The sequence below is a fragment of the Pyxicephalus adspersus genome, chromosome 5 (genome assembly GCF_032062135.1).
Source record: "Pyxicephalus adspersus chromosome 5, UCB_Pads_2.0, whole genome shotgun sequence".
Lineage (NCBI taxonomy): Eukaryota > Metazoa > Chordata > Amphibia > Anura > Pyxicephalidae > Pyxicephalus > Pyxicephalus adspersus.
In genome coordinates this window covers 107,803,167-107,829,061 of record NC_092862.1, presented here as the reverse complement: position 1 = coordinate 107,829,061, position 25,895 = coordinate 107,803,167, and the positions used below count along the sequence as shown (strand labels likewise).

The following is a 25,895-nucleotide window of genomic DNA, read 5'->3' as shown; positions in this document are numbered from 1 at the left end:
AATTTTGAAATATGCGGCTAATTTTGAAATATGCATAACAGGCTTGCTCTACAAATGTGCTGATGTTTGTCCTTTGACTGGGAATGATGAAACTGCCACAGGTATAACAAAATGAATCAGGGTTGTTTAGGCACTTACGAAGAGAAACAGCAGAGCCAGACATGATCTGAAAGAAAGGAAATACGTGTGAAAGTAGAAAAATACATTTTGCTTATTCACTGCGTAGAGCAGCGCACAACCTCTGACCACACTGTCTTGCGTGTAAATGAATAGCCTATACAAATCCACGATACAGTAATCACATTAATATAATTGGTAGAGAAAAAACCTGACGTGATAGAAGAAAACTAACTGCACTTTCAGAATCAGCATACCTGTTTTAGTGTAAATAAGGTTAAAAATTGAAGTCAATAAAAAATGTGTTCAAAATGTTTCCCCAGTATTATCATTCCCATCTACTAAAATCAGAACAACTCTTATTCTTCTGTGTTAACAATGGTCTCCAGCCCTCTCTTCTCCTATGTAGAGTTTGTCTTGCTAACAGTTTTTCACTAACAATAGTTGTTATCAGCTTTCCTAACTATTTCTGAATGGATGATATTTGCATAAAAACACCATAAATACAAATTAACTAATATATTTATATGTTTATCATCCAAGCCTCAGCCAGGTTTGTTTTCTTGCGCATACTGTTGGGTTCTCACCTTGTGCAGATGTGTCATTTTGTCATACAGAATGTTTAATTACCTGTAATTTGCAATTGTAAGACTACATACAGCTCCTTCTTCAAATATTATGTAACTGTTTACTTGCATAATATTTTCATGATGTATGAATGGAAAAAGCCTCACTGTGTTATTCATAGAAATTACCATACGGGTATGCGGAAACAATGTTAACTGCCCATAGTAAATCATTTTTGACATTAACATCATATGTGTAATATAATGGAAAGCTTTATTTTATTTTCTTAATTACATGAATGATTTGATACACTGATTAATTGTGACAAACCCCAGGAGGCCTTGTATGGAGAAAATGCATATTAATTAATGATATCAACAGAAGGGACGTTTCTATTTTAGGAATTAGTTCTATTTAAGGAACACTAGGAAATGATGTCGCATGGATGATTATGTGACTAAAACTCTGGCTCTGCACACGCATGTTCTTGCTGAAAAAATCAGTTGGTTTTAGAGAAGCAGTAGAGCAGAAAGTTTCTATAACCAAAAAAATCTGCTTATAGGCTATGAATTGAACATTTGTAACCCTATTTTATATATCCATTACTTCATTGTTCAGAAGGTTGGTCTGTGCAAATGATGTTTTCTGGAATCCCTCAGCCCAGTCATGTTCTCTAGTATGTTGATTTGCTGCTACAGTTTCCTTTAGTGAAGAATGTCAGGCAGATTATCCCCTTTTTGCTGCAGAAAATATAAATTTGTTTGTAGGTATAGGGGCTAACATGGCCACAGCTGTGTGGTTGGCATAGAGCAACTCTTAAGCAGAAATAAATGGCCACTTGATTCCGGGAAATATAAGAAGCCTGTACTTTATATTCTACACAGTATGAGTGGTAAGTAACCCATTATATATTCAAAGATAAGGGAAGTGAAGACAACAGACGACATATGGGAATGTAATATAAATGTTTTAGGGAGTGTAGTCACAAAGGAATTCCAAACTAATCACATTGGGCAACATGGTGGCTCAGTGGATAGCATCCCAGCCCTTGGAGCACTAAGGTCCCAAGTTCAAATCACAAATCTGCATGGAGTGTGTATATATTTTCCACATGCTTGTGTGGGTTTCCTTCAACATTCCAAAAACATACAAGTAGGTTAAATGGCTGTGCATATATTTAGCAGCCTATTTTGTTTGATGCTAAGATCTTGTTGTTGTGAGATTTTAGCTCAGAAGGCTATGGATGAGTGAAATTACCAAAATCTGCCCTGTCATAATTTTCACAGGATGTATATTTCTGCATAATTTCCATGGAAATGGTGAAACAAAAGGGTATATTTATGCGTGTGAACAAAATATGGCGCATATCAGAACAATCAGTTAGTGATAAGTTTTCAAATATTTTTCCATCAACATTGATATAAGAGATCCTTTGAAACCGGGGCTTTTGGGCTTTGAATGGGGAAAGGGGAGGTAGAGAATAATCTGAATTTCCTCTCTTGGCATGGTATACCAGTGCAATCTTACCTCTTAGGGAGTGATAGAGAGTCATTTTTTGATTAATTAAGGATGTTTTCTCTGTCAAAGCTGAATTTTCGTGCTATGAAGCTATCCTTTGTCTAGTGTGAGCATTAACATACATAAACCACCTTTTTTCACCACCATTTAAAATGTTCTTGGTAGCCAGAGTGATATGGTATAGTTGTGTAGTTAATAGTAGGTCACATGAGATGCCAAGAACCATTGCAGCACATGGCAAAGCCACATGGAGAGATAGAGATATAATTAACATCCAATAAACATTACAGGGAAGATCTATGGTAAAACTAGAGTGTTGGAGACCATAGACAACCTAGACAATCAAAAAGAGCTGTATATATGAGACTCAGAGCAGGACTTGGATGTGTAAAATAATTAACATGCTGATGCATGTAATAAAACTAACAGTATTGCCTTCAAACTGTGATCTGCTAATATTTTTTGTTCCCCACTATTGGAAAATGCCATTCTGAGACAACTGGAGGATAAAGTGAACTGACATAGGTTATTTCAAAACTAAATTTTCAGTTCTCAATAATAATTTTGTTTTCAGGAAACAAAATGTGTTTTGTGACCCTCTGTACATAAAGCCTGAAAGTTTGTATCATTCCACTGGGAAATTGCAGTCCACTTTCATGGTAACTAGATCTGAGAAAATCTATGTCTGTGCTCTATTACCTTTGATACGGTCTAGTGCATGCAAGTTCAGGAGAAGAATAATCTTGAGGATACTGACAAATGCATTGTGTGATGTCTGGAAGAGTATTTTGGCAGCAAACCAACAGCAAAGTTCTTATAAGCATTGAAAAACATCTATTCCATCATAATGTCCTATTCTTTACTTACAAGTGACAGAGAAACAAAGGAGTTAAGTAGAAAATCATCAACACTCCAAAGATACATTTAACAATTTATTACACATATGGGTTGATCTACTAAGTAGGGCTTAGGCCATTCATTTAGCAAAGTGAATTATCCCTTTGCATAATAAGATGAAGCTTTGCTGATTTTAGCCATAATTATCATGTTAAACCAAATATTATTTTTTTTCCCTTATACTTGATTGGGTATTCTTCGCAAAGTAAATTTTCACCTCATTTGCCATCATCAGTAAATTGTCCCTAGCATAGTGAAAATTCTGCCGTAACATACTGCCTTAGTAAATCCTGTAATTTTATATAGGTTGATGTGCCAGTTTTTCGGGACCCTGAAAAGGTCCACTTGACGAAGGAAGCTTCAGTGACTTGTCAGTGACTTAATGGATTTATAAAACTATTGAATATGGCAGCTTTTTTTACTTTGATGAATGGACGTAGGCATTCTGATGGAATTCTCCTTTACAAATAGGCCAAAAGCAGTAGATTTTCATAATAAGGGATAATTTATTCTGGATGAAGTACCTCTATCTTTTGCCTTTTCTGCTCTCATCATGTTCTGAGTCTCTAATGTTCGTTCTGATAACCACATCCTCCACATCCTTTTTTTATTTTTTATTGTTTAGTCTTTGAGAGTTGTTGACCTAGGCCTAGAAACCATGGCCCAATTTTTTAATATTAAACAACAAGCCATAGTGACCTATCTGATACAATATACACCAGGGAACAAATTGTATTGTTATCTGCATTCTAAAACTATAAAACAAATCATTCAACTCAAGATTACATTACAGGTATTTCCCGAGTTAAGGATATCCAACATACGGACGACTCCAAGATATGAACAGGGCTTTCCTGCTCGCATGAGGCATGGTGGGGGGGAAGGGGCGTTTCTCATGACTTGCAGAAGAAGTCTTTTGTTTGTAACTCTTTAATGACCAAGACAAACTCTGCAGTTGTTTCTTTTTGCATATCAAAGCACAACTTGCTCCATAAGTTAATGAATGTCTAGGCTCCATAAGGTCTTTTTTTTTTTTTTTTTTGCTTTGTTTTTTTTGTTTCTATGCTTTATTTGTGATTAACTCACAGTGAGGATTTTATACAGTACCTGACACCATTCTGCCTAATAATATGTTGAGACAAACATCTATTCTAATTGTATTTAATAAAAAAATGTACCTGTTCCAACTTACATACAAATTCAACTTAAGAACAAACCTACAATCCATATCTCTTATGTAACCTGGGGACTACCTGTACTTGATTTTATATGAGAGAATAATAGTTGTAATATGTGTATTAAAAGGTACTCAGGGAGTACAAAGCAGCCAGAACACTGCTCTTCTAAACGCAGTGTATCTTCATAGAATTTGCATGAAACTAAAATAAAAGCTGTGGGGCTCATTTATAGTAAGTGAAAGTAACACACAATTACTACACAATTGGCCATGTATATTTTTTAAATTTTTATAAAAGATCAAATTGTTCTGGAACAATCTGTACATTGGTAAACTACCATTTAACACGACCCTTGCTATTTGTTATGCTATTATTTTTAACTTCTTTTTGCAACCTTTTTTTTTTGTAGACAATCCCTAAAAAGCAGATGTAACACCCTGTGTAAAAATTGACTTCAACAGTTTAAGACTCAGAAAAACCCTGTAAAGAAGCAAGAAATTTACTAACTATTACAGTGGGTGGTGAATGAAATCTTAAACAGCTCCGATCACCTCTGCTCTCCAATATAGTGTGTTCCCCCATTGGACACTGTGGTTTGTGCAATGTCCATAAAAGATACAGTAGTCTGATAGCCTGGAGCTTAATGGAAAAATTTGCCTCCAGTCAAGAAGAATGTTTTGCAGTGTTCTTTAAAGAGCTGAATCATTAATGACAAAATTGTAACTTTATTAGTGTTGGACACAAAGCTGGACCTTAGTCAGTACCTTCAAATTACCCTCAAACCTCCTTGGTACTGTCTCTTTGGTACTTTTAATTACCTTGACCTAGTACTGTGTATTACTTCTTTTTAGTCCCTGTGACATTATAACTGCAAAAGATCTATTTCTAGGAGCCACGAGGAGGAGCCCAAGGGTTATGCCATTCTCTAAAACCAGTGACTAATCAGAGGCAGGGGATACTGTACGTCATTGCAGGGAAGATATGGATGATCTCTCCAATGCTCCCACAGCTCAACATTCTAAAGATCTCAGCCATTTCAGAGGAAATGACTCTTTGAAGGAGCAAGTACAGTCACTATGCTTATCTTTAGTGTTATACATGGTTCTGGTACATTACAGACATATTGAAGATAATGGTTTTCTCACATCTTTCTTTATCTTTCAATTATACCAAAACTAGAAAAACCCTATTTCTTTGGTTAACATTGAACTATGAGCAAACCCTTCCCAATGCTGAACTTTTCTTCCACACACTAAAGCTACATACACACGTGCAATAATTGTCGTTTGAAAGGATCTTTTCATGATGGAGAGGGGAGGGGGAGAACGAAGGAGTGGCTCTTTCCCTTCGATTCCATTAAGATCATTTGTCGTCCATTGTCCGTGAATCCGCCAGGACGGTCGTTCGAACGATGGATGACGGGCACTGTACACACGCCATATTCTCGTCTGATATCGGCCCTGAGCATTGGATGTGTGTACATAGTCTTAGTTATAACTGTCCTACTGCTGCTGACAGCGGCTGACACTAATCTTATCTACCTTGTATTATGTCTTTGCTCAGTTAATACAGGAGTTACAAGTTTTTACTACCACGACCTCCATGAAGTACTTTGTCGCAAAGTGGAGTCACTCCACTGAATGCAAGTTAAGACCATGAAAGCACAAGAATAGCAAAACCATCCTGGGAAATGCCCATACCTGAAGCAGAGACTGGAAAGCAATAGCTGAAAGGGAAGGCCCTGGACAGTACAGATTTCCAGTGATATTGGGATATCCCTTGCAGCTTCTAATGCTTGTTGTGTGGAAGTCACAGATGCAGGGAAATTAAATTAATTGCTTTCAGCAAAGAAGAGGACTGTAAACAAGAATGCAAAAAAAAAAAAATAGGGAATTGGCTTCCTTATTTAGAAAAACTCTCATAAACCACTTTGCTTTTACCAAGGAAAATACTGTAAACATTGAAAAGCCCTTTGATGATTTGAAATGCTTTTGTCCCTATTGTAGAAAAGAGCATCAGCGGCCATAGAGAAAAAGATACATAATTGTATGAATTTGTAAGTTTCTATTCAATCTTTTTCCATGATGGCTTTGCTCTTCATAAGTAACATTGTTTTAGCTTTTTTTTAATTTTGGAAACTCATAAGATTAATTGTTCCAGACTTTGTCAAATATCAGAGGATGAATTATGTACATAGAGTGACAGTAACGTTTTTTCTCTATATTTACTGAAGGGTTAAATCGATTGTCTAATTTTCTTCACTGTTTGTGTTTGAAAGTTTACTAAATCCTGCACACCGCTGAGATGATGTTTTGGCACTATAACAAATTGCAGGCACATTTTCTATAAAATTTTAAAATAACATGACTTAACAGCTTACATTACAATAGCAGATGTCAAAAGTGGCAGCCAGAAAATGTTTTAGCCAAGTAGATTATGTTAGAATTGAATATAAATAGATAGGCTTTGTCATCAGATTATATTATCAATAAAACAACTTCTAGTGCTAACATGCCAGCCCTAGTATATTTTATGCTGTAAGGTTAGTCTTTAGTACAGAGGAGAGAGTAACAAGCAAGGATTATAACCCCAACACCCCCTACTTATTTCTAATACAGGAGTCGCAAGGACAGAAAGTGGGTTCATTTTGATTTTTTCCATCATCAATGCTAGGAAGTAAATTCTAACCTAATGTTTATCCATTCTCCAGTCTCTCCAAAATCGAAGTAAAAAAGTTTGCCTGGAGAACTGTTAAATAAAAGTTTATTTGGGAGAGTTAGCATTAGGTATAGGGTGACAGGGAGGGTTAGTAAGAATTAATTTTACTGTTAAAATGGAATTGACATACCTCCTCTATAGGGCAGTATGTGGCAGTACCCCTTTATAGGGTTGCCTCTGTTCTAAAGAATAGTCTCTTGCATACCCAGCTTAGTTAGAAGTCACTAGGCTTTAAGTAAAATGTTTGCCCCCTCTTTCTACAAAAAAAAAACCTTATAGGAAGCATACAGTCACATCCCTTGCTGTACTTTGATCTCCCTGTTACTTGGTCTGTCCTTGTCATGTGCATCTCCACTAAGCCACCTCCATGCAGGCCTTGCTTGCGGTGTTTTTAAAATCCCATCCTCCAATGTAGATTCCTCTGCATCTCCTCCACTACGTCCACTAGGAACTACACTGGGCCAAGCAGAGTCGTGCCAACACTTTGCAAATAGTCTGTGATACACCACAAAGTCTTGCAATAAAACAAACAAAGCTTGCAACAAAACATACCAACGAAAAATACGGGCTTAAGGAGCAGGATATAAAAAATTTAGAATTAATTTCTCAATTCGCTATGAGGCACTCTGTCTCCAGGCAAAACAGCAACTGCTATGGCTGGTAGGCCCTCTATTTGAAGCAGTCTGTGGCAGTATCCAGCTATGGAGCAGTATCTGGCAGTCTTTGATAGTCTCTTTATATGGAGAAGTCTACAGTACCTTCCTCTCTCCAAACAGCACTCTGGCAATCTTTGCCCATCCCACAGTATGGCATATAGGGTAGTCACTGACAGTGATTTTGTAACAGCCTTCCATTATACACTTGAATACTATTTATTTTTGTTATTACTAACAAGGAGGTGGTTTTGGTATGATTGCAGGTATGGGTTCATGGGAAGAATAAATTTGGTTCACCATGTGCAGTGTGTGCTGTAACTAAGGAGATTAGACTGGTTGCTGTTTGCAGGGATTCCAGAAGAAGTATCAGTGAGTGTTAATGTGTTAATATCTAACAAACCTTTTGGGCCTAAAAATCCTAATCAAAAATTTATATTAGTATTTTTTCAGAGCAAATTGGGCTTTTCTTTGGGCACTCATTAACTGTAATGCAACTGGATTTTCTTGTGTTAGTAAGAGAATGTAGGTTGGAAATGAAAAAAAATATATTTAGTATATTTACATTTTATACATAGTTACATAGTTAGGTAAGGTTAAAAAAAGACATAAGTCCATCAAGTTCAACCACTAGGGAAATAAACATATCCCAGATATAAAACCCTATAAGACATAATTGGTCCAGAGGAAGGCAAAAAAAACCTGGTACAATTTGCTTCAACAGGGGAAAAAATTCCTTCCTGATTCCATGAGGCAACCGGATGTTCCTTAGATCAACAGTCACTGTTATTTTTACTTTAAAGCCTTAATACTTTTTACTTTAAAGCCTTTTATTCTGTGCTTCTAGAAAAACATCCAGCTTTTTCTTTAAGTAATCTATAGTAGTTGCTGAAACTACTTCCTGAGGGAGCCGATTCCACATTTTCACAGACCTTACAGTGAAGAATCCCTTCCTTATCCAGAGCTTAAACTTCTTTTCCTCCAGACGCAAAGAGTGCCCTCTTGTACTTTGTAATGATCATAATATGAATATTGGGGAAGAGAGTTCTCTATATGGCCCATTTATATATTTATACAGGGTGATCATATCCCCCCTTAAACGTCTCTTCTCAAGGAAGAATAGATTCAGTTCAGCTAATCTCTCCTCATAGCGGAGCTCCTCCATTCCTTTTATTAGTTTAGTTGTCCTTCTCTGCACTCTCTCCAATTCCTCAATGTCCTTTTTGTGAACTGGTGCCCAAAACTGGACTGCATATTCCAGATGTGGTCTGACCAATGCTTTGTACAGTGGCAGGATTATGTCTCCATCTTTGCAGTCTATTCCTCTTTTAATACAAGAAAGTACTTTGCTAGCTTTAGATATTGCAGCTTGGCATTGCATGCTGTTATTAAGTCTATGACCTACCAGAACCCCCAGATCCTTTTCCATTTCCAACTTCCCCAAATGTATTCCCCCTTGACAGTAAGAAGCATGCATGTTGTTATCCCCCAAGTGCATAAACCTACATTTATCTATAATAAATGTAATTTGCCACTTGGCTGCCCAATCAAACAGTACATCCAGATCTGCTTGTAGATTATAGATATATGGACTTAATTCCATTACATAGCTTGGTGTCATCTGCAAACACAGAAATGGTACTTTTAATCCCAAACTCTATATCATTTATAAAGATGTTAGACAGTAAAGGTCCAAACACTGAACCCTGGGGTACACCAATAATAACCTTAGACCATTCAGAGTATGAATCATTAATTACAACTCTCTGGAGTTGTAAGCCTTAAGCCAGTTCTGACCATTTACAGATTGACTTTTCTAAACCTATTGACCCTAACTTGCATATTACCCGTCTGTGGGGTACGGTGTCAAATGCTTTAGCAAAGTCCACTAAGTACTCTATATCAACTGCTATTCCACTGTCTACCTGTTTACCTACTTCCTCATAAAAAGAGAGTAAGTTTGACAACTTCTGTCTTTCTTGAAGCCATGCTATTACTAATATTATTATTTTCTAGCAGAAACTCCTCTATGTGGCTCTTTATCAAACTCTCTAGGACCTTTCCAACTATGGACATTAAACGAACGGGTCTGTAGTTACCTGGTAATGACTTTGCTCCCTTTTTGAAGATAGGAACTACATTAGCCTTACGCCAATCCATCAGTACCATGCCAGTGACTAAAGAGTCTCTAAAAATTATAAATTAAAGCTTTGAAAAGAACTGAGCTCAGCTCTTTGAAGACACCTGAATCTAGTCCATTGGGTCCTGGTGCTTTGTCAACCTTAATTTTTCCCGGCTGTTTCTCAATCATATCAATTCTCAGCCATTGTGACTCATTTAAGGCAGTGACTTTGCTATTATGAATTTGGACTTGAGCTCTGCCTTTTTCCTTCGTGTACACAGAGCTAAAAAATGTGTTTAGTAAATCTGCCTTGTCTTTATCCCCAGTTACCAACCTAGTGACATCCTTTAAGAGGCCTACATGCTCAGCTCTGAACATTTTGCTATTAATATATTTGAAAAATTTTTGTTTTTTTGGGGGGGATTTATGTATTTTTATACTGCATATATACTGTATATCTGATGAAGCATCTTCCTGGTCCATGGGTTTTTATTGGCTGTAGTGAAAGTAATTGATTCTCCATCAGAGAATGTTTGTAAATGTCAGTTTCACGGCTTAATAAACAGACTTAATAAAAAAAGAACCTTATCTTTCTTGTGTAAACTGCTCGGTCCAGTATGGAACAATGGTGGACATGTTTAAAGTTCAGCTGGTGTGATAACCAAGGCTCCTTCTACAAACACAATAATAAAATAATAATACAAAAAGTGTGTAAATAAAGGGACAAGAAGTGTGTTATTTACAGGATTAAGGAATACAGGAAGAAAATGTAAAATTTTGTAGAATTTTAGATTTTGTGGAAAAATGTAGAGGCATTTTTCTAACAGTCTAAGCTCACTAGAAATGGGTTGTAAAATGTTTAGTTTCAATTACCCTGGAAGAAAACTTTTGCTGGACCTTACTGAAAAGCCTCATAGATTGTGAATATTTTGAGCAATAGTTTTTAAAAAACAAGCTGTAACTAGGCTTTGATAACTGATAACTTTTTTTGTCATTTTTTTTGTACTTACTTAAACAGCCAGAAATCATTTAAAAAAAATGGATAAAATAACATGAATTAAATTCAGCAGATCTGTGCTGTAATTGAAATATCCATCTTAAATCATAAAATAAAGCAAATAACACGCGATAATGCTTTTATGAATTGTGCCTAATGACTGGCTGTTACTGCTACCATGTGTCTGCATGAGATGAAAATGGATTATCTTGTCTTAGGTTCTACTATATTGTGAATGAAAGATTTCCACATTTCATTACATTATTCTTAATATTATCTAATATGAATAAATAAAATTAAAATGTAATTCATTTCTATTAATGTGTTATACAAACATAAAAAATTATGTTATACATTTATCTTGACACAGCATTGCTACTTTGTAAAAAAAAAACTACGTTAATGTGCTGTATTAACTATATTATGTCAAAAACAGTAACATCTCAAAGACAGTCTTATAAATCAAGAATATACACCACCACATTCAGGTCTTGCTTGACCCTAGGTATACGAAATAATTAGTAACATATTAAATGCTCTCATAGCACTCAATGCAAGTTTAACCTCTCCAAAGTCCAATATTTTTTTGTTTAGAGGATAGCAAAATACAACCCCTGGATAATAAAAAAAATTAGCAACAGGTTCACAAACAATATTTTCTTAAAGTGGAACTAAACTAAAAATAAAAAAAATTTCACCTTTAATCCTGCAGATCCCTTGATGGTGCCGGACCTGAATGATCCGGTCCTACGTCTTTCTGGATGGCGCCGCCATCTTCTATCTTCTCTTCCGTCTTCTTCTTTGGTCTTCTTTCTCCGACATAGGTATTCTTTTCTGCATTATGTAGGTATCCCGGGAGGCACTGCGCTTCCATTATTCTTGATCGCCATGGTGGTGCTGCACCCTTTTTTTTTTTTTTTTTAAAAAAGGGTTTTTTACCCTTCTATATAAAGCAAAAATGTTGAGTTTTGGTACGCTTTAAGACAAAATACCAAAAATGTATATTTGAAATCTGTTTTTTTTTAATTTATGCTGCTTTGGCAGCTTTTGGCATTGGCCTTTCTTAGTTATATCTGTATTCTTTTTAAACACTTCCGGTACTGCGGGTTAACAGGTGGGTTAGCACACTGATTCCCTGTCTGGAACCACTGTTAATCCTAGCCAGGAGCCAACTACAACTTCAAAACCATAAACACAAGTTCTAGGTATAATGTAAAAGTGATCTAAATTGCTAAAAAATGCCATTAAGGCCATTTTACCATGTATGCAAAAAAATTAAAAAAACATATCCATTAGGGAAACTGTTCATTGAAATAAAGCTTTTTCTATACCACAGCTTGGAAGTATACCCTTAGAATGCTCAAGAATAAATATTGTCTGTTATTTAACTGTATAATGCAATTTCATGTAATTATATTTAGATTATTCTGTAATATATTACTTTACTGCTGGGTTTTATTATTTATGTAATTTCATATCATTGGCAAAAATAGCCACAACCACCCTACTGCAATTACTGACATCCAGAGCTTCTGCACCAAAGCTTTTATGATTAGCATTGTTAAAATCCAATTAGAATACATCAACGACATTTCGAACATCCAGATTTGAGCCTAAATGTTCATAAAAGCTAATTATGTTAGAGTTTGGATGTTCTTTATTGAACTTCATGCTACTATGCCAATTTCTCACCACATATCTTGACAAAGTCAAGATATGTGGTGAGAAAGTCTGGTTTGACAAAGTGAAAGTCTGGTTTGACAAAGTCTGGAGTGTTTTAACTCTGTTTTTCTTTAAAGTGCTATTTTAAATTGTCTGTAAAAAAAATAGACTTATCTTCAAGATTTTATAAGATCTACTCTCCTTAAAAGCTTAATCTGTACAAAACTTGCTGGTTGTTCTTGAGTGTTGTGTAGTCTTCAAAACCAGCTGATTGGTGCTCTTCCTAACTGTCTCTTTTGATTGCTGATTACATCAAATCACTTACCTGATTGAAAAGTGCTGAAAAGCTTCTAGGAAGTTGTTTCTTTCTAATAATTTAGTAGCTAAAATTCACACTGCAAAGGACATTTGTAATTTTGTACCCAATACACTTTTTGTTTTTCTGCCCTTCTTTGCCACACAATCAGAACAAAGAGCACATCTGAGATTAAAGCAAAGAGACAAAGGGCAAGGGGAAAAATACATTAAAAAAATGCTCAACTACCCAATTAAATGCAAGGGAAATAAACAAAGAAATAGGATTTTTGCATGCACATGATTGGATGATATACTTCAAACAAAATCACACAATAGTGGGACTTTTGAGGCCAATTAGAATCCAGTATAAAATCAATAAAAACTTTATTTAAGTACAAAATAGCAACAACATTGATAATAACAGGTGCATAGAAATCTGTAAACAAAGAGCATTCAATCTCCTGTATAGACACCAACAAGAGTGGTGCTCGAACAGTCGACGCTTTCGCGGCAAATGTGACTGCTTCTTCAGAACATATCAGGAGATCTACAATGATGGAAATGCTCATGATTGTCCATACAACTTTCCACACATGGTGTAAAAAACAAGCAATGGAAGACAGCAAGAAACACAGGTGGCTCCATAAAAATTCTATCAAATTCCCGTATTTTCAAAATATGAAAAGCTAGTAACCCAGATGTGAAATGTATTATCATTTCATGTAAAAAACCTTCTATTGTTGGTTTTATCACATAGGAAGAGAAGCTGCATGTGTAATTGGATGACTTAAAAAAAATGTTGAGCAGGCAGGTTCATTGGTGCAGAAGGGACAGGCAATGTCTCTTTTGCAATAAAATCTTAGATGCTTTTTCACAATTTTTTAACTAAAGTCACATCTTCTCGTTTTAACACCAGTATCTCCACTTGACCCTCTTCCAGGTTTAGGATCTTTGGCCATCTTGAATGGCCTGGCAGGAATGAGGTAAATCCCATGCATACACATGGAATATTCATAGGGTATAGAGAAGATTGTTAAAAAGCAGTAACTATGTTTTATTTCAGAAGGGGCATGGCTTGTCCCTTCTCCAATAAAGGATCTACTTGCTTACATTTGTTTTTATTTTTTAAGTATAGTTCTGTTTATATTTGGAAAGTCCAAGATGGTATTTAGGTCTCACCCAGGATGCTGTTCGTTGGGTACCTAATCCCTTAGTCTAGCCTAGTGTTTTTGTTTTGTTTTTCTTTTGGTCTCCAAATTTTACTGTAGTGATGGTGTACTAAAAATATGGAAAGAAATGGAATAGACAGAGATCTGGTAGAAAGATTTGCCATTATTTAGCGTTTAGTCAGTCTGGTAGACAGAGATTTGGCTATTGTATTAGGCAATCTGGGGGTGGACACGTTGTGATGTTTGTGCCTATTCAAAAGGCTCAGCCCAGGGAGCTGAACACCATGCTACCTCATTAAATATAATTAGACATACCAGCCTCAGAAACCTCAAATGAAATGCACCTCTGATTGGAGCCCACATTAAATTCTTTGCAGAGTTCAATTAGCAGACACATCAACATTAACTCTTAAGAGGAGTGAATCAAGCTCTCAAGGTTGAATTGCTGCAAAGAGCCCACTATTGAGGAATGACAATAAGAAACTATTTGCTTGAGCCAAGAAACAAAAGGAATAGACATTAGACCAGTGGAAATCTGTACTTTGGTCTATTAAATCCAAATGTGATATTTTTGGTTCCACCTGCCATGGTTTTGTGTGATGCAGAAAAGGTTAACAGATGGTTCCTACAATTGTGATTTCCAAAATAGAGGAGGAGGTCTGATGATGTGGGGCTGCTTTGCTGGTGACACTGTTGGTGTTATTCAAAATTCAGCACCCACTTAATGACCTAATGGTTTAATGGCCACCACATCATTTTGGAGCAACATGCCATCCCACCTGGTTTCATTTATTTTTCAACAGGATATTGACCCCTCAATCACCTAAACCCAGATGGTTTGGGATGATTTAGACTGCAGAAGCATCTAAGTGCTCCTTCAAAGTTTGGAAGGAATCAGAAAGATTCAAATATTATTATACAAAATAAAAAGCAATAAATAAGAAAGTGTGTCCTAAATTTTGACTTAATAACTTACTGACGGGTACATAAAACATTTTTAAAGATCTTTATGAAAAAATAAATGTATTTTTTAAATGTATAATGCAAAATACTTTCCATAGAAATATTTTTCTTTTGCCTACAGCACAGGTGACTTGCCTTAGGCACAAGGTTAACAGATGCTGAAACAATAATTTTATATTTCAAAGTCATGACTAGTGTACTTTTCCATTCAGTAAAGTTCCAATTATTGCTTATATAATTGTCACACACTTTATTTAATAAGAGACTCTTTTTAAGTGCTAATGAATATGTAAGTACTCAGGGGAGAGCTAAAGCACCAAAAGCACATTAGCAGTAGAATTTAAAAGGTGATTCTATGGAGATATTAAGCCTTATGTTTTAAAAATAAAGGAGATAAATGAACTAGTACATTTTTTTTTTTACTTGTATCTATGTAGCTCCATTGTATTATGCATAGCCGTAACATGAATGGTGAGGCTTTCTGAATATTCCACTAGAGAGTCACCTAAGAGTTAATCTTTTTTAGCAAGTTTATTACAAAAACATGGAATACTGAATACATGTATTGTGGATATACAGGTGAGTTTGTGCAAACTGTCTAGTCTGTGCCCTTGTGAACATCTTGTGTCCTCCATCCCACACTAGGTTGGGGTGGGAGTGACTGATAAGAAGAAAGTTTTGGCTGTTATACCCTGATGGGTCATGAGAAAGAAAGCAGCTGCTAATATAAAAAAATATAATATTATACTAACAGTTGCAAGTTTTTTCATAGCCTCTCCCTATCTGACTCTTCCCAGTTAGATGAAAATGGGCACTTGCTGGGGCAAACTGAGCCGTGTGATCTTGCTGATAGAACTGTTGCTGTTTTGGACCATTGTACCCATTCCAAAAAAGATAAGTACTAACTTTTAATTAAACAGTTCTTGAATGTTTTGTGTTATTCTTTAACCCTACCTGACACTCACATAGTGCCACAAATCCTTCCACCTTGTTTCAATAGTTTTACAAATTCAATAGTCATATCACTAGCTGTCTCTCAAAAGGGGCATACAATCTTTCCCTACCATAGTAATATGTCATTGCCACAGTCTAAGGCCAATTTTTTGGAGGAATCCAATTAACCTAACTGCATGTTAGTGGATTGGGAGGAACCCAGAGTACCCAGAGGAAACCCAAAAACGGGGAGAACCTACAAACTCCTTGCAGATAGTGTCCTGAGATTCAAACCAGTGACCTAGTGCTGCAAAGGCAAGAGTTTTAAAACCATACTGCCCATCTCTCCTGATCTACTGAGGGAAGCAATTATCTCCCTTTTCCTTTTTCTTATATTGTTTAGGCTAGGTTTTACACATTTACTGAAACACAGCCACAACATGTTTTCCCCATCTCTGCAGAAGAACACCTGCTGTGACCTTACAGTGAGTAAAGTCTATTTGTGCTGGATGTAATTTTACTTAATTGACATGTATGGTGAATGAGTTTGTGATGTTTTTTTTATTTTTTCTGTAAAAGAGGAACTAAACTCAAAAGTCCCCCAAAACAAAAAAATACTCTTACCTTCAATCCCGCAATGCAGTTAATCGGTCTGGAGGTCTCTTCCATCAGGTCCTGCATCTGTCTTCGGGCCAGCGCTCCAGGCGCCACCATCTTCTCCTCTTCTTCTGTTGTTCCTACATCACCCAACCCAGACGCGTGATCGGGTGGCGTAGAAGGGAAAAAAACTCACCTATCTCACTGTGCATGTATGAGATCGGCAGTTTTTTCCTTTTTGACGCGAGGGCTCCTTCTGTGCATGCCTGAGATGCTTGGGCATGCACAGAAAGAGCACCCAAGAGCCTCCCGGGATGCATGACATAGGTATCCCAGGTGGCTTTGCTCTCCCATTCATTGGCGATCAAGAATTAGGGGGCGGTGCTGCACCATTTTTTTTTTTAGGTACTTTTTAAGTTTCTGGTGGCCATACTTTTATGGCCATAAACATGGAGTCATACAGGATTTCTCATGCACTTTTTTTAGAAACTCCATCATGGAACAGAAGCTTCTAGGTGGACAAGTGGTCCTCTCCATCCTCTTGTGGAGAGTGGCAAACCTATGCCAAATGGGTTGCTACTTAAACCATACCCAAAGAGAGAATTTCTGATGCCTGCCAAAGTCACCTTCTCCTTCATGTAAACTAATGTAGAGCAAAGAAAACTGGTACACAAATTGGTAAAATGTAACAATCTTAGGACCATCATAATGATGCGTTCCAACCTATGGCTATGACTAAGGTCTTTCTGGACTGGACTAACTGGACTGCCCAAAATCTGTTACTTATTTTTAAATAAATTAAGAATTGCATTTCTGGTAACCCTATTTATGATCACAGGAATATGCAGTAAAGCAGAACTGGTTTCATTTAGCTTAGCCATAACTATGTATAACATTGCATTCCCCTACTTTATTCTTTCTAACAGATAAATGACATGTGTTCAGTTTCCTAATCTATATGGCAAGCAGCCAGTACAATAGGCACGAGTGATTAAGACTGAAAAGCACTTTATAACAACATCTCAGCCACAAGATACTTCTCAATACATTTGCCCTTAAAATGCCCTATTATCAGACACCACAAACACTACTGATCTGTACAATGTTTTGTTCCAAAAACTTTTGGCAGACAAGTACGGCCAAGGACCTTGTAATTGTCTATTATGAATGGCAGAATTATGGCAGTATTTTCAGAACAACAGGGAAGGATATTTTTCCAGACAAATGTTTGAGAGCATTGAAATCAATACTGGATAGAATTAGAATGAGGGGGACGTGGCGTTTAGTTCAGAGGGAAGGAAATGCAGTTATTTTAGTTCCAATAAATAAAGGTGACTACAAATAGAAAAAAAAAATAACATTTTCTTTCTCAAGTTTACAGGGAATACATAATGGTTGTATTTAAAGGTTTACTCTTTGTTAAAACATTTAAAATATTTGTAAAAAACAGGAAACAGGCAGGAAAATATCCAATGTTATTAAATAATATTTAGTTATTTCATGTTTAACTACGCCTGTTCAGAATGGTGGCAGAAACAGGTGTTACTCCGCACTTCCTGTGGGTTGGCGCCTTGCCAGCCACTTGGCTGGTGCCATCATTGGGCCTAATTTATTAAAGCTCTCCAAGGCTGGAGAGGATACACTTTCATCAGTAAAGATGGGTGATCCAGCAAATCTGGAATTGATTTCTTCAAAGTAATTTGGTATTTGCTAGCAAATGTTTTGAATCCTGGATCACATCTATTCTAGGTTTGCTGGATCACCCAGGTTCTCTGATGAAAGTGTATCTTCTCGAGCTTTGGAGATCTTTAATAAATCAGGCTCATTGTGTTCTTTGACAAACCAGCAGCCGGCGTCAGCCATTGGTACTGAACCACTCACATCCACCCGCATTCATACGCAGTGGGCTGCAGTGGGTTAAATAATACATGTACAGTCTCACCAGAGGAAACAGTTTAGTGGCACAAAGAAGTAAAAACCACATTGCATCCTCAGCACCAGTTTGAAAATTACCTAAATAGCTATTTAGTTTAAAGGTAAATCTACACTCGCATATGAATAATTCAAAGCACCTTACATTTGTTAATGTTTTCAAATATTATTAGGTCATGGTTAATTCAAAACCATTACAGTCTCCAAAATTTGATATAATTGGAAGCAGGATTACAGATTGATCGAGCAAACTAAATATACATTTATTTTTTTCATTATGACATTATTACATTTAAGAGGAAACATATTTAAAGGGTCAGTCTCCCAAAACAGCTGTGCCTGCATTGGTTTTGTATTACATTAATCTGCACACTTATATTCACATTAACATGTCATTGTGTCTAATTTCTGAACTCATGTATGACTTTTTTTTTTTCATGCTAACAGCTAACTAGATAACTGTTAATTAATGTCTATTTAGTTTTTAAATCATCTCATCCAAAAAGGAAAAATGAAATGGATGCCATGGGCAAAAAGAAGACTTCTTCCTTCTAGTGTAACCTTTTACTAGCTTTTTTTTTACACGATCATTGGATGTACTCTGGTAAAGTTTATTTAATCCAAGAAAAAAACGTGTATTATTTTGGAGTTTGCAAGTGCTTAGATGTGGTGGCTGCATTGTTTTAATTTTCCTTAATTCGGTGACCCTGTCAGTTAGTGTTGTTTTTCGAACTTGGGCAATTTACAACTGAACCTGAACATTAGTAGTTAGGTTATGATAGAACCGGGCAATGCCACTATGCCAGCCAAATTCCTTTTAAGCAGTATGCTCCCCATAATGCCCCTGTGTGTCTATTAGTGGGTGTGGGATGAGCAACTATTTTTGATTCTGACCTTGGGGACATGACCTGGCAGCTTCTAGTAGCAAAGTAGTAGTCACCATGAATACTGGCTCTTCGCCCCTTGTGGACGGATCTGGTGACGAGCAGGTGCCAATTAGATGCTGTAATATGGCATTACCTGCCGGACTGGGGATCCTAACAGCTATTTCCTCTAAGAAATATAATAAATCGAGGCCAAACTGACAGGGGAATAATTTATTAACAGCCTGGAATGGGGGAACGTAGTGAGGGCTAGTGGAAGGCCTTCATGACTGGGAGGGGATAGGGAGCAGGCAGTAAAAGGGTTAAGTTTAGGAGTTTAGGGTGGTCTTGGGGGAGGTAGTTAGTCGGAGTAAGGAGTGGCATAGTAGTGGAAAGGGAAAAGAAGAGTTATAGGGGGGATATGTGGAGTATTCAGCAGCAGGATAGGGAGAGGAAAAGTTTCCCACCCACCCGCTTGTGTTTGGTACAGGGAGGTGTATTGGGGTGCGAGAAGGCGGTGAGGTCCTCGAGAGAATTTAGTTTGGTGTAATGTTTCAGTGGGGGTCCCATCTATAGGAGTCTCTGCGATTATGTTGGTATATGAAGGATTGAATGGTTTTGGATTAAAGGTTTGCGAGTACTGCTGGTATCGTTCCTGAACTGGGTGGTTGTGGGGGGGAGCATATAAATCCCGGTGGTGCAGACTCAAAAGAAAGGGGGTAAATGGTGGGGACCAGTAACCAGAGGAGTTTTAAATTGGTATAGGGTTTTAAAGGTGGTTGTTTATGTTATGTTTATATGGTTGTTATTTATGTTGTTTCATTGTTAGGTATTATTTTTTATTTGTTAATTTAAAGTTATTTAAGTTTTGTAATAAAAGGCCTACGCTCCATTTAACCAATGTTATTGTTCTGTTATTAATAAAGGGGGAGGGTACTGAATGCGGGTCTCTGCCTTGTCACAGTCATGTTTTAATCGGTCTATTTGGGCTACTTCAATAAAGCCAGTACTGTTTTAGCGGTGCTTTTTGGTGCATATTTGCAGTGCACCAAGGTGGAAACTGGAGAGCTTTCCCATTTTATGTGACTACTGTACATAATATGCTGATTGTTTATCTAAAACAAAATAAAAAATGTTCTTGAGAAGCAAAGATAAGCGATTCACAAAATAACCAAACAGCAGAATTTTCTTGATGTTCAGCATACACGAGTTTATAAACAAATGAAGAATAGGCCATTAGTTGCTTTCAGTTAAACTGCTCAGTGCTAGAGGTTTAGTGTACTATTGAATTTCTGCTAAACGCTGCAATAAATATAAGAAGGATTTGGCTGTTTACTTTTGTTGCCTTACTTCCATAAACCACAAATAAGCTAATCTTGAAAGTGCAGTGTACATGCCCTGGGTCCAGTTTCCTATGAATCTGACAAAATAATGAGTAGTTTTTGTATTGAAACAGTGCTTTACTATTTATTTCTGTATTTATATTGTTGCTGATATCTCTCCCAGCACTTTACAGAGTTTATAGTTACTTCTCTTAGAGGAGCTCATAATATAATGTCCCTACCATAGTCTGAATCTAATTTGAAGAAAGCTTTTTCACTGACCTGTATGTTTTTGTGATGAGAGAGGAAACCGTTACAAAATTAAGGAGAACATACAAATTTTGTGCAGATAGTGTTATATAAAGCCCTTTTACCCTTTTATTTAAAGTAAAAATTTTATTTGCTTTTTTTCTTTAGGTGCAACACTCTTTTTTTTAAAAAAAATGCAGCACTGCCCCTTTCTGTTATGATCGCCACAGCAGTGCAAAACCAGGTGACTCAGGAAGAAGAAACTGGAAGAAAAGAGAAGAAGATGTCGGGGCCCAGGTTTACTTCTGCTTTAAGATTCTTTTTTAAATGTTGCTTTGTGCAAAAGACATACAATACAGATCCAGATCCAGTCTTACCTATGGAAAATATAGTAGCTCGCTGAGTTGACAAAACCAACCTATCATAAGCTCACCATAAAAAAAACACAAAAGAAGATTCCAATGTTTTATGAAATAGAAAAGTCACTATAATTAAAGTTTTACATAGCGTGGCCCTTTCAAAGAAGACATGGCATGCTTACCTTTCCTGTTGCTTGTGCCATTTATCCCTAAAACGAAAACAACAACATTTTCAGGAATCCATCACTTCCAAGAGCATTATTTTCTGGTCTCCAGCTGTGTGTTTGGGTTTCTCCTGCCTGCCTTTGTGACCATAGGAGATGGCACTGACACAGGGATCAGCGGACCGAAAGACTTGGAACAGCATTGAAAATGGAATCTGACACTACCCGTTGGGTTGAATATTGCCGAATCTTCATAAGATCTGGCATAAACAAGGGAGAAACTTAATATTCCAGGTTTGTTTAGAGGGCCACATTAGGATTCATCTTTATTTTAGTGGCACAGTCATCTCAATCAAGTATATTATTGGAAGATAAAAGTAATCAATTAACCAGGTTTTATCAAGAAATGTTTCACCTTCATTCCAGAAATTATGAATCCGTTTCAGAACTGCAATTGTTCCTTAGAAGTAGAAGCAAGATAACCTTTTTTAATGTCTTTCCAGTATCACTGAAAATGTACCGTATGCTTTAAAAATTGTATACTTTGCCCATTATGAAAAGAACTTTTAAACAAAGTTGTTGGAAGCTTTGGATTGGGATGTAGTTTAAACTATAGTTAAGTCCCAGGATAGGCCAGGACTCCCTTGCATAGATAAACTTTTATTTATTAAAGCATATCTAAATTCAAGAACAAAAACTGAATATATTGCAGCTCATCAGTCCTATGATGTGGTGGCTGCATTAGTTTTACTTAGGTTTTTTTTCTTTTCACCTGTCAGTGCAGCCAGTATCACACTTTCTGTCTTATGATGGCCGCATTTGCTCTACTATACCTGTGCAAGAGTAGCCATCCATACAGCAGCACCTGTGGAGTGGGGAATGATAGATGGACTGTTACATTTAGAAGGACTTTACATACATAGATGAAAAAGTTCAAATCCCGTTAACACATTTTAAGTAGTTATAGCAACTTCTTTTTCACTTTTTGGATAGTGTTTAAATGAGTAAAAACTGACCAGTGCATCATTTATGTCATTTATAACATTGGCTTTAGTTATGTTTTAGCTATATATTGTGTAAACCATAGACTGCACTGCATCTAAAGACTAGTAGGCTGCATGATATAATACATTTGTTTGTGTTTTGGGATTTAGATATGCTTTAAATTATTATTAATAATATTACACATTATTTATATAGCACCGACATTTTACGCAGCACTTTACAAAAAACATAGTTATGTCACTAGCTGTCCCTCAAAGGCGCTATTATATTCAAATGTCTTTATTAAAGTCTAAGGTTAATTTTAGGGGAGAGCCAATTAACCTAACTGCATGTTTTTGGAATGTGGGAGGAAATCCTCGCATACACGTGTACAATCTGCAAACATCATGCTAAATCTTAAGTGAACTTGTTGGTAAGTTTATGCCATAATTAGTGGAGACGCCCTTGACTTCTGAAGACAGATATTGTGGATATAAAAGAGAGAAGTGTGGCTGTTGGGGGGGAAATATAATATGGATACAGAAGGAAGCTTTAAATCTTAGTTTTAAAACACTGTATACCTAAATATAAAAGATTTTGACTTTAGATTCCTTAAGCCTTTCTAAAATGATTCAGGTAGCTTTAATTGTGATATTTAGAACTAAACCTTAACACTTGAATCTAATCTAAGACTTAGGGCGGAACTATCACAAACAAAAAAAAAGTGACACCTCCTTTACGGGTGGAAAGGCATGAATCCCTCCATGATCCCTTCCCTTCGTGTTCTTCTTCACCCAATCTTGTACCGCACAGAAAATGCACTTCTGGAAAATGTAAAACAAAGTGCCGCTCTCCCTGTGTATGTGTGAGTAGAGGAAATGTGCTTTATGGGCATGGCTGTGTTTGAGATACGTGACGTAGGTATACCTGGAGTCTGTGGGCTTTCCTTTTCCTAAAATTGAATACATTTTTTGTGTTCTAATCTTTTACATAAAGAAAACAATGTGATGAAAGGTCCGCTTTAACTCTAACCTTTGTAGGAGTCATCTAAGATATTTCCAGGATTGACACAGAACTTGTAAAACCTCCCTGTTTTCATTACATTATCCATTCCATTGGTGTTAGGTAGTCTGTATAGATGTTATTCCTTCGATTTACATGGCTGAAGAAGTGAATTGTTGATTAAGAGCTAATCAGCTAATCTTTCTTCATAGCTGAACTCCTCCATGCCTCCTATTAGTTTAGTTACAAAATTCATGAAAACACCCAGATCCCTCTCCCATTGTGTCACTTGGCAGCCCAACCACACAGTACATCCAGGTCTGCTTGTTAATTATAGACATCCTATGAGGAATTCCATTACATCTGCAAACCAAAATATTAAATAAATCCTAAACTCTATATCATTTATGAAAATAATAAAAAATAAAGGGTTCTCATTCCTGAAAATCCATGACAAAAAAATAACACCTATTTACCCTTTTCATTTCTATTAATAAATACTAAAAACAGGTAACATAATAATGTGTTAAGGAATGTTTGTATTGCTCAGCATGAACATCTCATTCTAAGAAATACTATACCAAAACAAAAGTGCCTTAATTTCTTGTTTTTTTGTCTTTGGTTTAGTCTATTATATTATTCACTGTTATTAATTGTATTTTCTTTGTCCTATGTTAAAAAAACTGTAAATAATAAAGGACTGCACCACAGCTTTCTGTAAGTTTCAAATATAGAAGAAGATCATTTTAATGTGAAAGTCAATATGTGCCTGATGGCAACGGCATTATTGTTCTGATACATCAGGACCTTTGTGTGCAATGCTTTGCTATGTGATTGGTTTGCATACTTTCTATGTAGCTAGTTATTGCCCTTCTGCCATACATGGCTGCTCTTCAAGAAGGTCATGAAAACAGATCAGGATGCTCTAGTTTGGCTTGCTGCTATGTGCTCAGTCAGAATTGTACTACATGTTATCCCAGGAACATTAAACTGCTATAACATCCTCACTAAAGAGAATTTGTGTAATCATTATGGCAACGTATTAACATTTATTGAAATGTCCTTGAATGTTGTAAAACTATTAGCTTAAGCATGTCCTAGTTAAAAAAGATGTTATGCTAATCAGATTTTCACATGCTTGCCTGAATCCCCTTAAAAAATTTAGGACAACCAAAAAATAAAGAAAAATGTTAAGGGTAAAATATGTTTAGAGGATTACTTGGTTTGGTGATAAAGGATGAACCTTATTTTTCAAAGTGAGATTATGGCATGTTTGTTTTATTATGCACACCAGTTGTCTGATTCGAAACCGAATAGAGATACATGGATATGGTAACTTTGTGCAACTCAAAAGTTCTTTCTCATACCTATTTCCAATTGTTCTTTATTTTAAAGCTTGTCATTATATGGAATTATAATAACTTGTTGCATGGTATAGGTATTACAATACAATGTGGTTTGCTTTACTTGTTTGGTTTGTGTTGTTTAATGAGCTCCTTTGTGTTTTTTTCTGATTACAAAATAAGTAAATAAACCGAAATTTTTAGAAGAAAAAAATTCTAAATTAATTGTATCTAAGTAAATTATCATCAATGATAGGTATTTGCCATTTACGCTATATCAATTCAAGCAATATACAATGCCCCTGATTCATCAAGCAGAATCGGATTATCGGCATTCGTATTCGCGATCCGAAATCGTACGCGATCGCGCTATTCAGCAACTGAAAAAGATCGCGGCCGGAGCCGCGCATCTCCGGCAGCTTTACACTGGCGAGCTTGTATTAAAAGTCACTGTTCCCCTAAAAAATCATTCGGAATCCGGCCGACAGATTCAGGACGCGAGTGTACGCGCGCACTCGAGCCCCGGACCGCGGTAATCCGCGATCGCTGGTCGCGCGTATTATCGCGCTTCCCGCGATCGCGGATTTCAATGATGAATCAGGGCCACAGTCTTCACCTTTAGTAAGCCCCCGCTCAGCCTCAGCAGTCCGGTTGTGTCTCCCAATACGATTGCCTCCGGGACTTAGTGCACAAGGGAGAGTGTCTGGGGATGGACTGGCAATAGACCAGGGGCTCACAGATAGCAGAGTACAAAGCCAAAGTCATACATAGGTGATCAGTCCACCAAACGAGGTACAGAGGGGGTAGGCACGAGCAGAGTCGGGGTCACAGGCAGAGGTCAGTCCAGGTTGAGTACAAATGATGAGTCAGGGAACAGGCAATGGTCAGCAACAGAAAATCACACAATAATCTCTCCAGCACAGATTACTGGAAACTGGGAGTAGCTATAAAGTCCTAGCAGGAAATGGCAGCAGGCATTTGATCAGGAACCACTCTGCTAATCAGCTGCAGCACAGCTCCAAATCCCCCTTAGCTGTGCAGTCTCAGTGCAGGGGATGCCGGGAGGAAAAACACAGCTGAAAGGAAACAAGGATGCTGCGACCACAGAACACTAAATCCTAGAACTCCTCTGCTGCTGCGAGCACCAACGCCGGAGGGAATAGACCGAGCACTCTCTACTGCGGTAGGACACCGCCTGGGGTTGTCGGCCCGAAGAGCATCTCCTAACATGCTCCCTATCAAATTTTAATTCACAAACCATTCCCAAACTAAAGCCTAACCCAAATCCT

The 25,895-nt window shown here is 36.9% G+C and overlaps 1 protein-coding gene across 2 annotated transcripts in view; it reads left to right on the top strand.

Moving 5' to 3' along the window:
- Positions 1-21,852, top strand: part of OXSM (3-oxoacyl-ACP synthase, mitochondrial) — a 98,827-nt gene extending 76,975 nt beyond the window's left edge. The window contains exons 4-5 of one of the 2 annotated variants that reach the window (XR_011920924.1): positions 15,656-16,276; positions 20,923-21,062. Coding sequence is in view for 1 of the 2 variants with exons in the window: in XM_072412399.1 (XP_072268500.1) it covers positions 20,923-21,157 (235 nt within the window). In the remaining variant the exon portion in view is untranslated. Of the gene's footprint in view, positions 1-15,655; positions 16,277-20,922 lie in introns of both variants that reach the window. The other variant, XM_072412399.1, reaches the window with a different exon arrangement.
- The last annotated feature ends 4,043 nt before the right edge of the window (positions 21,853-25,895 follow it).